General features: G+C 52.0%; 1 protein-coding gene across 1 annotated transcript in view; it reads right to left on the bottom strand.

The window, feature by feature from the left end:
• The window catches only part of LOC107124389 (protein BTG3-like), a 23,557-nt gene that overhangs the window by 10,152 nt on the left and 951 nt on the right, over positions 1-12,454 (bottom strand). The window contains exon 2 of the mRNA XM_015427853.1: positions 4-125. Within this exon, the coding sequence (XP_015283339.1) occupies positions 4-116 (113 nt within the window). The 5' untranslated portion in view covers positions 117-125. The remainder of the gene's footprint in view (positions 1-3; positions 126-12,454) is intronic.

Below are 12,454 nucleotides of genomic sequence, written 5' to 3'. Positions count from 1 at the left end.
CACAGCACCGTGACCAGACTCTCCCCAAAGAGCTGCACCTGCCCCTTGGCCAGCTTGTCGTGCCGGTTCACCAGGCGAGAGATGAACCTGACGCCGGTTTCTACCTCCTCTTTCATGATGACACCCTGCCAGAGAAACAGAGGACCCTGTTCAGTGTCCGAGGCACGGACCTGAGCTTTGCAGGACCGAGGTTTTCCGCCAGGGCAGGTAGGCGCGAGTTCCTGTCCGGCCACAAAGCAATCCTTTGTTCTGAAGTTGCGACACAGACCATTAAGAAGTGACTCGGGCTTATGATATCGGAGTGAGTCACCCCCCGGGAAGAGAGATTGCAGAGCCGTTACATCACCGGGACGGCAACAACTGGGTCACAACTCCGGCCTCAGCCAAGGGAAAAGGAGCAGGTTTGTTGTCGCAGAAGGGACCAAAGGCCATTTCATCGGACCCGCCCACCGCCTGGAAAACAAACACTCCCCGCTCCCCTGGACAGCCCCATGCAGAACAACATATCCCACAGGTGGTGAATCTAGAAGAGAAGAAGAGGAGATTGTATTTATACCCCGCCCTTCTCAGAGTGACTTACATTCCCTTTCCCTTCCCCTCCACACAGCAGACTCCCCGTGAGGTCAGTGGGGCTGAGAGAGCTCTTTCGTGGACTGCTCCTGAGAGAACAGCTCTGAGAGAGCTTGTGACTGACCCAAGGTCACACCAGCAGCTGCCTGTGGAGAAGTGGGGAATCACACCCGGTTCTCCCAAATTAAGAGTCCACGCTCCTAAACCACTACACCAAACTGGCTCTGAAGGGTAGCCCACCCTCCAGGTGGGAAATACAAAAACTGAGGGTCACAGTGTTAGGAAGACATACAAAAATGTATATCACAGTGATATATATTTCTGTATACCCTCCAGGTGGGGCCTGGAGATCTCCCGGGATTAGAACTGAACTCTAGATCAGTTTCCCTGGAGTAAATGGCTGCTCTGGGGGATGGATGCTATGGCATTATTCCCCCCCCTCCAAGGTCACTCCCATCTCCAACCCCCGCCATCTCCTGAAGGGGGATTTGAACCCGTGTCCCCCAGCCGCTCTGCCCAGCCGTTGGTTCTCCTGGCAGCCCCTTCTTCTGCCGTTCTGGGTCACTCTAAGGCGGGACAGACTTCCCCTTCTCACTCACCCTGAGTTACCGGCAACAACCACCCCTTTCCACATCAAATTAAAGTGGCCTACAGTTTCCTGGAACGGCCTGTCTCGGCGGAGGGCCTGCCCATGTCAGGACACGGAAGTACACGGCGGGTTAGTTTGCGAGCGGTTGCAACAGAGAGGGTGGGCCTGCAAGGACCAAAACAAAGGGGGGGGGGAAGAGGAGCGTCACAGGCTCCCGTACATCAACACAAGCGCATGACTGTGGGCACGTTCGTTCGTTGTCTCTCTTGCACACATGCACACCGAAGGCGGTTTGCCCTTCGCAAGAGATTTATGGCTTGTTATTGCCGAGAGAGAATTGCTCCCTCCTGCCCAGATCTGTGTTTACCAGAACTTGACATGACATGAATGTGGTCCAGCAGGCTCATTTGGGCCATTGTTTTGATCGGTCGTGGAGGGGAAAGAAAGAAAGAAAGAAAGGCGTAAAAAGGGTCAACCTCACCCCAGCAGCTGAAGATTTATGACTCTGTTTTGTGTGCACATTCGGGTGGCTTGATTTGGGAGCCTGTTTGCAAGGAGAGGCGGTGCGGAACGGTGGTTAGGGCAGAGCCCCCCAGCTTTTTGAACCTGCGGGCAACTCTGGAACTCAGGCCCAGGATGGTGGCCAGCAAGACTAGAGCTGCCAACCTCCAGTTGGTGGCTGGAGGGGGGGGGGTATTAGAACTAATCTCCAGGCGACAGCGATCAGTTCACGTGGAGGAAACGGCTGCTTTGGAAGGTGGACTCTACGGCATTAGACCCCATTTAAGTCCCTCCCCTCCCCAGACTCCACCCTCCTCAGGCCCCACCCCCAACTCTCCAGGTATTTCCCAACCCAGACCTGGCAACCCTAACCAAGACGCCTTTTAGTCTACACGGCCAATCAGAAGCCCTGCTGGGCAAAAGCCTTGCCTAGCCCTACCCACTTTCTAAAAGCACTCCGCGGGAACCAAGAAAGGGGTTCGCGGGCACCATGACGCCCGTGGGCGCCGCGTTGGGGGACCCTGGGTTAGGGCATCCGACTAGGATCCGGGAGACCCAAGTTTGAATCCCCACCCCGCCCCAAAGCCTGCTGTGTGGCCTTAAGGAAGTGCCCGTCTCGCTTGTCTTTCAGCCTCTTCTACCTCTCAGGGTTGTTGAGAGGATAACACGGAGGAAGGGACCATGCAGGCTGCCCTGAGCTCGGAGGAAGTATCAGGCATTAAATCCATAAAGGTCAGAGGAGAGTCAAGAAGCCAAGCCCTGGGTGAGAATCTAGATGGTTTATTTACAGAGTTCCGTTGGCTGGAGGGGGGGGGGGTATTAGAACTAATCTCCAGGCGACAGCGATCAGTTCACGTGGAGGAAACGGCTGCTTTGGAAGGTGGACTCTACGGCATTAGACCCCATTTAAGTCCCTCCCCTCCCCAGACTCCACCCTCCTCAGACTCCACCCCCCAACTCTCCAGGTATTTCCCAACCCAGACCTGGCAACCCTAACCAAGACGCCTTTTAGTCTACACGGCCAATCAGAAGCCCTGCTGGGCAAAAGCCTTGCCTAGCCCAACCCACTTTCTAAAAGCACTCAGCGGGAACCAAGAAAGGTGTTTGCGGGCACCATGACGCCCACGGGCGCCACGTTGAGGGACCCTGGGTTAGGGCGTCTGACTAGGATCCGGAAGACCCAAGTTCGAATCCCCACCCCGTCCCAAAGCCTGCTGTGTGGCCTTAAGGAAGTGCCCCTCGCTTGTCTTTCAGCCTCTTCTACCTCTCAGGGTTGCTGAGAGGATAACACGGAGGAAGGGACCACGCAGGCTGCCCTGAGCGTGGAGGAAGTATCAGGCATTAAATACATAAAGGTCATAGGAGAGTCAAGAAGCCAAGCCCTGGGTGAGAATCTAGATGGTTTATTTACAGAGTTCCGTTTTCAAACTGACTAGACAGAGAATAGGAGCTGCGGTGGCCCAAGTGGTTAAGACGCTGAACTGCAGGCTGTGGAAGGTCAGGAGTTCAGCAGTTCGAGACCGGAGTGTGCCGCATGACGGAGTGAGCTCCCGTCTCTAGTTCCAGCTCCTGCCAACCTAGCAGTTCGAAAGCAAGAAATTGCAAGCAGATAAATGGGTACCGCTTCGGTGGGAAGGGAACAGCGTTCCGTGCGCCTTGGTGTTTAGTCATGCCGGCCACATGACCACGGAAACGTCTTTGGACAGCGCTGGCTCTTCGGCTTTGAAACGGAGATGAGCACCGCAACCCTAGAGTCGGACTCGACTGGCTTTCAAGCAAGGGAACCTTTACCTTTAGACAGAGAATGCCAACACTGTAGAGGGGGTTAGAGAGCCAGACTAGGATGTGGGAAGCCAAGGTTCGAACCCCCCTCTCTGCCATGTGAGCAATGCTCCCTCTAAGCTGTGGAGCCTTGTGTGCAAAAATTCTCCTTTGTGAGCTACTGGCATTAAAGTTGTGAGCGAGCGATTTGGCTGCTGCATAGATTAGCTTGCTCTGGAGCCGTCCTTTCCTGAGCTAAGACAAAAACGTGTGAGCCGGAGGCTAAAAAACTGTGAGTTTGCTCACACTAACTCAGAGGGGACACTGCATGTGACCATGGACCATTCACTCTTTCTCAGCACAGCCTGCCTCACAAGGCTGTTGTGAGCAGTGTTCCCTCTAAGCTGAGTTAGTGTGAGCAAACTCACAGTTTTTTAGCCTCCGGCTCACACATTTCTGTCTTAGCTCAGGAAAGGATGGCTCCAGATCAGCCTAATTGATGCAGTAGCCAAATTGCTCGCTCACCACTTTAATGCCAGTAGCTCACAAAGTAGATTTTTTGCTCACAAGACTCCACAGCTTAGAGGGAACATTGGTTGTGAGGATAGAATGGAGGTAGGGAGACAGATGCTACCACTTTTGGGTCCCCGTTGGGGAGAAAAGGGTTGTATAAATATCTTTTAAAAGATACTTGTTCATCCCACCCACTAAAAACCAGCCCCCCAAAGGAACGTTTAACAGATTGCAAATTCTGCAATTGTATAACCCCTGCCAACCTAGCAGTTCGGAAGCAAAAAAGTGCAAGTAGATCAATGGGTATTGCTTCGGTGGGAAGGTAACACCATTCCGTGCACCTCGACATTTAGTCAGGCCGGCCACATGACCACGGAAACATCTTCGGACGGCGCTGGCTCTTCGGCTTGGAAACAGAGACGAGCGCTGCCCCCTAGAGTCGGAGTCGACTGGCTTTCGCGCAAGGGAAACCTTTGCCTTGATAGCCCAAAACGTCTTTTATGAACTCTTCTTTTAGTATAGATAAAGGTAAAGGTTCCCTTGCTCGAAAGCCAGTCGAGTCCGACTCTAGGGTTGCGGTGCTCATCTCCATTTCAAAGCCGAAGAGCCAGCGCTGTCCGAAGACATTTCCATGGTCAGGTGGCTGGCATGACTAAACACCAAGGCGCACGGAACGCTGTTCCCTTCCCACCGAAGTGGTACCTATTTATCTACTTGCAATTGCTTGCTTTCGAACTGCTAGGTTGGCAGGAGCTGGAACTAGAGACGGGAGCTCACTCCGTCATGCGGCAACTCGGGTCTCGAACTGCTGAACTCCTGACCTTCCACAGCCTGCAGTTCAGCGTCTTAACCACTTGAGCCACCGCCGCTTAGTATGTCTTACCGTAAAAGCCCAGGAGTGATATAGGGCCCAGCCCTTTATGAGGCTTTATAGCTCGCAAACAACACCTTGAATTGTGCCCTGGAGATCTGGAGTGATAAAAGCATGAATGGCAATTGAACCGACAGAACAGGTCGGGGGCCTTGCGGTAGACGGGTGGAAGACAGGGCTGGGGTTTTAGGTACAGCTCGCTGATCCAGGAGCCGATCCAATTTTATGGAGACGTTGGGGAGCATTCAAAACCTGTGATTCAACAACCCCATCCAAGTGGCACTGGTCATTCTACCCCCTCAGGTCTCTGCCACTTCATAAGGTTCATCATCCCCACCCCCCCACATGAGCCACGCAGCCGGCTGACGTCTCCTCGCCTCGGCCCGATTCAGCTGTCTCGCCTGCCTTTGTCCCCATGACAGTGAAAACTTAAAACGACCTCCTAATGGATCCGGGCCAAAAAAGGTTGCACAAAAGCACATTCTTGGAAACGGTGGACAAAAGAAGCTAAAAATATGACGTCCAGGACTGGCCTGAGCGCTATCAACAACAAACAGCATCACTGTTAGTAGTTATTAGGGTCTAGGGACCAGGGTTTGAGAGATCCAGGTTCGAATCCCGACTCTGCCAGAGAGGCTTGCCAACCTCCAGTCGGTGACTGGAGATCTCATAAGAAAATAAAAACATAAGAAAAGCCCTGCTGGATCAGACCAGTGGTCCACCTGGTCCAGTATCCTGCCTCACCCAGTGGCCAACCAGTTCCCCAGGACAATCAACTACAGGGCATAGAGGCCGAGGTCTTCCCCCGCTCTTGCCTCCTGTCTCTGGATTACTGGATTACTGCCTCTGAATGTGGAGGTTCCCCTCAGTCACCGTGGCTAGTAGCCGTTGATAGACCTATCCTCCATGAACCGATCTATAAGAACATAAGAAGAGCCCTGCGTGGATCAGACCAATGGTCCATCTAGTCCAGCGTCCTGTCTCACACAGGGGCCAACCAGTTCCTCTAAATGGCCAACAACAGGGCATGGAGGCTGTGGCCTTCCCCTGGTGTGGTCTCCTGGCTCTGGGATTTAGAGGATTAGTGCCTCTGAATGTGGAGGTTCCCCTCAGCCACCAGGGTGTCAGGATCGGACCTTAGCCTAGGTCATTGGGTCAATATGCCTGTAACCATGGTCTCTGACATACATAGCTATGCTCTGTCAATGCTTCCGCTGTTTGTCCGCCCCCCCCTTCTAGTTCCCAAACTCCCGTTCTGCACCTGCTGGGTGTTGATTCATTGTCTGCACGGTCCTCCCCTGACATTCCTGAAGGGGGGACTGGGACTTGCAATCTGTGAAAGGAAACGTCCTCCGCAAAACGGCCAGTGAGTCTCTTCGCCGTTTCGCATTCTCATGGCCTTGCAGAGTGGTTCGAATGATAACATTCTCACCGTCCTCATTATCTTACGTTAACCTGTGTTGACCTGCCTGCGCTCTATGTCATCCTGACGTCTGCATGGAGGCTGAACCAAAGTTCTTGTCATCCCCTAGTTTGCATTATCCTTCAGTTCTGTCAGAACGTTCGATCGCACAGCAACTATATCAGATTTCTCAAATAAAGCTTGTGAAAGGACTTATTGCACCTGAGGGGTTCCTGAGGGGCTGACAGAGGGTTAAGAGACGCTAATAGGACGTATCCTTCATGAATATATCCCATCCCCCTTTCAAGCTTTTCATAAGAACAATCTCCCACAATTACAATTCATCTCCAAACAACAGAGACCATTCCGCCAGGAGAAAATGGCCGCTTCCGAGGGTGGACTCTATGGACTCTATGGCAGTGTACCTCACCAAAATCCCTCCCCTCAGGCTCCACCCCCAAACCTCCAGGTATTCCCCAACCCGGAGCTGGCAACCCCAGCCACAGAACAGCTAGATTCAAGTCCCACAGCACCTGAAGAGACCTCTGGCAGTATTCCCTCTAAGCCGAGTTAGTGTGAGCGAGCTCACAGTTCCTTAGCCTCCGGCTCACACATTTTTTGCCTTCGCTCAGGAAGGAGGGCTCCGGAGCGAACTAACGGATGCAGCAGCCCAATCGCCCACTCACAACTTTCATGCCAGTAAACCACAAAGTAGAATTTTGGCTCACAGGACTCCCCAGCTTAGAGGGAGCATTGGGTCTCTGCTTCTCCCTTTCCAACTTGCTCTTCCAAGAAACGCCATACCCTTCCCCAAGTAGGGAGGGAGGGACAAGCTAGAGGGGCTTTCCAAAGACAGGAACTCCCCAGGACAAAGTCTGGACTTTCCGGCTTTCTCTTCCCTGTTCCCGGAGGCAAAGCGAAAGGGAGACGGAGGCGTCTCCTCTCCTGCAACTGACTGGCTCCCCCCTTTCCCACTTCCTGCTGCCTCACACTGAAGCCAGAAGGAGAGGAGGAGGGCTATGAAGCCATGTTTGTTTATTTACTTCAGTTATACTCCACCTTCCCCCCCCCCGTGGGGGATCCAAAGCAGCTTATGACATCCCTCTCGTCACTTCCGTTTTTTATCCTAGTCCAGTGGTGGCGAACCTATGGCACGGGGGCCAGAGGTGGCCCTCAGAGCCCTCTCTGTCGGCACGCGTGCCAACACCCTAGCCAGGCCCAGACCATCATTAAAGTGTCGAATTCTCTGCCAAATAATGTTAAGTAAATGAAAGCATTTGGGATTGCTTGCCTTACTTTGTTTGGATCATCTCAAGTTAATGGATGAGTTATTTTTTCTAAAGTAGAACCTCAGTATTCAGGTTAAAATTGCCGTGTTGGCACTTTGCGATAAATAAGTGGGTTTTGGGTCGCAGTTTGGGCACGCGGTCTCTAAAAGGTTCGCCATCACTGTCCTAGTCCCAACAACCCTGTGAGGTGGACTAGGCGAAGAACGTGACTGGCCCAAGGTCACCCTGCAAGCTACCAAGGCACAGTGGGCATCCGAATCCTCGAGGTGCTGCAACTGCTACTCCACACTCCCCTTCCCACATGGCGCTCAAGGGGATGTATGCAGTTGTTCCCTCTCACCCTCACAACAACCTTGTGAGGTAGGTTAGCCTCAGAGGTAGCGAGTGGTCCGGACTCATCCCTCTGTGGCTGAGAAGGCATTTGAACCCAGGCCTGTCCCCTTCTAGGGCTGACAGGCTAACCGCAGGCCACCCTGGCTCTCGTGGGTCCCTCCGCCCCACACAATTTCAGATCACACGAGCACAAAGCCACCTCCCTAGATTTGCACCTGAAGAAGGAAATGCCTGTAACCTCTGCAAAGGAAGATCCCCAATTCTTCTTCTAGGCAAGTGAGGTAACACAAATGTAAGGAATCGCTTTAGGGAGCGCTCAAAAGCTGACACACTGTTATAGGTCATTGGGTTGGTCCCAACAGATATTGTCATGGACTGTGAAGGGAAAAGAGGAAAGGAGGAATGGAATATGTAACCCCTTTGGTGTAGGTCCAAACAGTTTTGATTCCCCATTCCTCCATACGCAGCTGCTGGTGTGACCTTGGATCAGTCACAAATTCTCTCAGAGCTGTTCTCTCAAGAGCAGTTTCTGTCAGAGCTCTCTCAGCCCCACCGACCACAAAGGGTGTCTGTTGTGGGGAGGGGAAGGAAAAGGAGATGGTAAACTGCTCTGAGGCTGAAATCACACACACTAAATAATCCACTTTCAATGCACTTTTCAACTGCATTTTGCCAGTTCACACAGTAAAATCCAGTTGGAAAGCGCACTGAAAGTGGATTAAAAGCGGATTATTCAGTGTGTGTGTGACCGCGGGGTATAAATCCAATCTCTTCTCTTCTTTCACACACCTTCTCATTCTTCTCTGCCAATAGGCCCCTCTCCCAGTTGATCTCAAAGCCCAGCAGTGGGGCTAGCTGAAAAATTGCTATGGGGGGCATCTGTAGGGGGAAACAGGCTGTAGGAAGAGGGTAAATAAACCACCTGCTTGTTCCTTCCCTTTGTAAATGCCCCCAGAGACCCTGCAGCAGCTATGGAAAGGGTAATTCCAAATCTCCAACACCTAATACCAGTTTAGATTTTCCCATAGGCTGAGAACGCATGCCAAAAGCACAAAGCCTTTTCCCTAAACCCCAAAAAGCCAAACTTACAATGAATACATACACAACTTGGGAGCATTTTGGTCAAAGCATGCCTTGCCTTCCATCAATAATACTGCTAGATATTATAGCGTTTAAAAAAACTGATGTTGAGATACACCTGCTGAAATCGCCACCCCCCTTCCCGTTTCCAAAACGGTACTCCAGAGTGGAGGTGGGGGAAGGCCCCAATGTGTATATTATGAAACTCTCCACCTCTATGGTTTACAACTTCCCCATGGGAAAATCCCTGATACACCCATGTGACATATATAACAGATTTGAAAGGAACTTGATGGATAAGGAGGTCAGTGTCCTGGTCATGACCGAAGTGAATTTGACAAGCAAACCGGCCAAAACCCTTTCCCTCAGCACCCTAAGCTATAAAATGGGCGCAAGGGTGTTGCCAACAGATTGCTGAGAGCACAAACATTTTGTGCTGCTAATTTCCAAGAGGCGACGGAAACAAAACCAACTACCCACAACATGGTTCCAGGCCTATGTCAAATTCCACCTGGCAGACTTTTTCCGCACATTTCTCGAAGGCAAATCTGGATGTTCCACCCAGCAGACAGCTGCAACCAAATGCGGTCAGTGACCAGTGTTCCCTCTAAGCTGAGTTAGTGTGAGCTAGCTAGCTCACAGTTTTTTAGCCTCTGGCTCACACATTTTTGTCTCCGCTCAGGAAGGGAGGGCTCCAGAGGAAACTGATTTATGCAGCAGCCAAATCGCTCGCTCACAACTTTAATGCCAGTAGCTCACCAAGTAGAATTTTGGCTCACAAGGCTCCACAGCTTAGAGGGAGCATTGCTTACAGGTAGATCAAGTTGGGTAGCTGTGATAGTCAGTCTGTAGCAGTAGAAAAGAGCAAGAGTCCAGGAGCAAAATTTGTGACAGGGTGTGAGCTTTTGAGCCACTGCTCACTTCTTCATATACAGAGTCTTATACATTGGGAAGTGATTTCAGACCCCACATGACATTAGCAGGCAAATGACAATGGCAGGTGTTTTTGGATTAGGTTTGATATGCAGAGAGGTAGTAGGCATGGAGAAATCAACACTGGTAATGAGATAGGAAACCTAGGTTTCTATTCAGTCCTGGTGGGTGCATTGTCTTGAGCTTCATTATGACTCTCAATTCAGCAGTCTCTTTTTAATCCCCCTTTGAAATTCCTTTGTAAAATAACTGCTAGTTTTAGGTCAGCAACTCCTGGGGGGGGGAGGTATTTGTGAATTTCCTGTATTGTGCAGGGGGTTGGACTAGATGACCCTGGAGGTCCCTTCCGACTCTATGATTCTACTCTTTTCTACCTTTCAGGGTTGGGTGTGAGGATAAAACAGAGAACAAGGTAAATTGTTTTGGATCCCCATTGGGGATAAAAGGTGGGTTACATTTCAACACCCTGAAACCCTCTAACTGGATTTGGGACCCTTTGCACGAGAAACGCATCAAATCCTACACTTATTGCAATACTTTCCCAGGTGATCCTTCCGATCACGGCATCCTGCTTTCGCACCAGCCTAGCCTAGACAGGAAATCCACCATCTAACTGGTCACATTACAGTTGAGGGTCTCCTTCCAGGCAATCTGGAAGGAACACAGGTAGGGTGCACTGAAGGTATGTGAGGTGGCATAGCCCCAAATGTAACATCTGGCAAGAGGCAGGGATAACACACCCTGATCTGGATAGCTGAGGCTAGCGCGACCTCGTTAGAGCCTGGTAACGAAGCAGGGTCAGCCCTGGCTAGTATTTGGATGGGAGACCACCCAGGAATACCAGAGTCACTATGCAGATGTAGGCAATCTCAAACCACCTCTGAAGGTCTCCTGCCCTTGAAAACCCTGTGGGGTTGCTATAAGTCAGCTGTGACCGCAGACACAACGTTCCCATCGTGCGCCCAGGATAGGGATGCAAAATATTGTGTGCGCGGGAAAGTGCTGTCAATTCGCAGCTGACCCCCCCCCCGGGGTTGTCAAGGCAACAGAGGTGGTGTTGACCCTTCCCTGCCTCTGCGTAGCAACCCTGGGCTTCCTCCGTGGTCTCCCACCCAAGAACCAATCAGGGCTGACCTGGCTTAACTTCTGAGATCGGACAAGACCAGGCTTGTCCAGGGACATCCAGGCCAGAACAAGCAAAACATTCACGGGGACAATGAGACCCACAGACTAGCAGCTCATTCCTGCGCTAGGAAAAAGGGACTGGGATCAAGCTTATCAGGCCTATAGCTGGCCACTGTCTAGTTGGACCCTTGCCTCTAGTTGGACCCTTGCCCCCGGCCCCTTCTCTTACAGTTGGGGGTGTTTCTCTGCCACCGATGGCTGTACGGCCCTCGCTTGTACGACTTGGCTTTTTAAAATAAAAGGACAAGACAGGTTCATCAAGCAGGGACAGAGCCTCCTTGTCCAGAGGCAGTCTATCTCCGGCCTAACTGAAGCTGGGGACAGAGGGGAGACGACACTGTCACACCCTTACAGCGCACTCCAAAAGGCGGGCCCCGCTGCTGCAAACTGGACAAAGGATGACACAGACATCGGCCTGACCCAGCCAGCCATTTCTGACCCAATCAAAGCTATTAAGCAGTTTGCCTAACTGAGCAACACTGATTGTGGCTCTGAAGCGTTACCAGCGGGCCTTTTTGCCCACCCGTCCCCAGTTTCCATCGCTTCCTTCTCCCTGCATCTAAAAGCCCTTGCCCTCTGAGAATCCACTTCCCTGCCTTGGAGAAAGGGAGTTGGAGATACGGTTGCCAACCTCCTGGTGGGCCTTGGAGTTCTCCCAGGACTACAACTGACCTCCAGGTGACACAGAACAGTTCCCCCATGGGGGAAATGGGTGGGTGGGGTGATGGTGCCATCTGGCAGGAATTGCTTAGCTAGACCCCAGGCAGGGCCTGGAGACCACCTGGAATTACAACTGATCTCCATACGAAAGGGACGAGACCCCCTGGAGCACACAGCTGCTTTGGGGGGTGGACTCTGCAGCATTATAGCCCTCCGAGGTCTTTCCCCTGCCCAGGGTGCATCTTCCTCAGACTCTACCCCCCAAAACTCCAGGAATTTTCCAGTCTGGAACTGGCAACACTAGTTTGAGATGGAGGGGGGAAATCTTATACTAGGGTTGTTAGGTGTCTCCCCCCCCCCCCGCCCCCGGCCAGGGGATGGGTGTGTGTGTAGAGCAATGTTCCCTCTAAGCTGTGGAGTCTTGTGAGCAAAAATTCTACTTGGTGGGTTACTCGCATTAAAGTTGTGAGCAAGCGATTTGTCTACTGCATAATTTAGTTGGCTCTGGAGCCGTCCTTCCTGAGCTGAGACAAAAATGTGTGAGCTGTAGGCTAGAAAACTGTGAGCTAGCTCACACTAACTCAGCTGAGAGGGAACACTGGTGTAGAGTTACCAGATCCAAGTTGGGAAACACCTGGAGATTTGGGGATGGAGCCTGGGGAGGACGGGGACCTCAGTGGGGCACAATGCCACAGAGTCCACCTTCCAAAGGACCCATATTCTCCAGGGGAACTGATCTCTGTTGCCTGGAGATGAGCTGGAATTCC

This window comes from Gekko japonicus, unplaced genomic scaffold, assembly GCF_001447785.1.
Source record: "Gekko japonicus isolate JY-2015 unplaced genomic scaffold, Gekko_japonicus_V1.1 scaffold641, whole genome shotgun sequence".
NCBI classification, from domain to species: domain Eukaryota; kingdom Metazoa; phylum Chordata; class Lepidosauria; order Squamata; family Gekkonidae; genus Gekko; species Gekko japonicus.
This window is presented reverse-complemented; position numbering and strand designations above follow the sequence as displayed.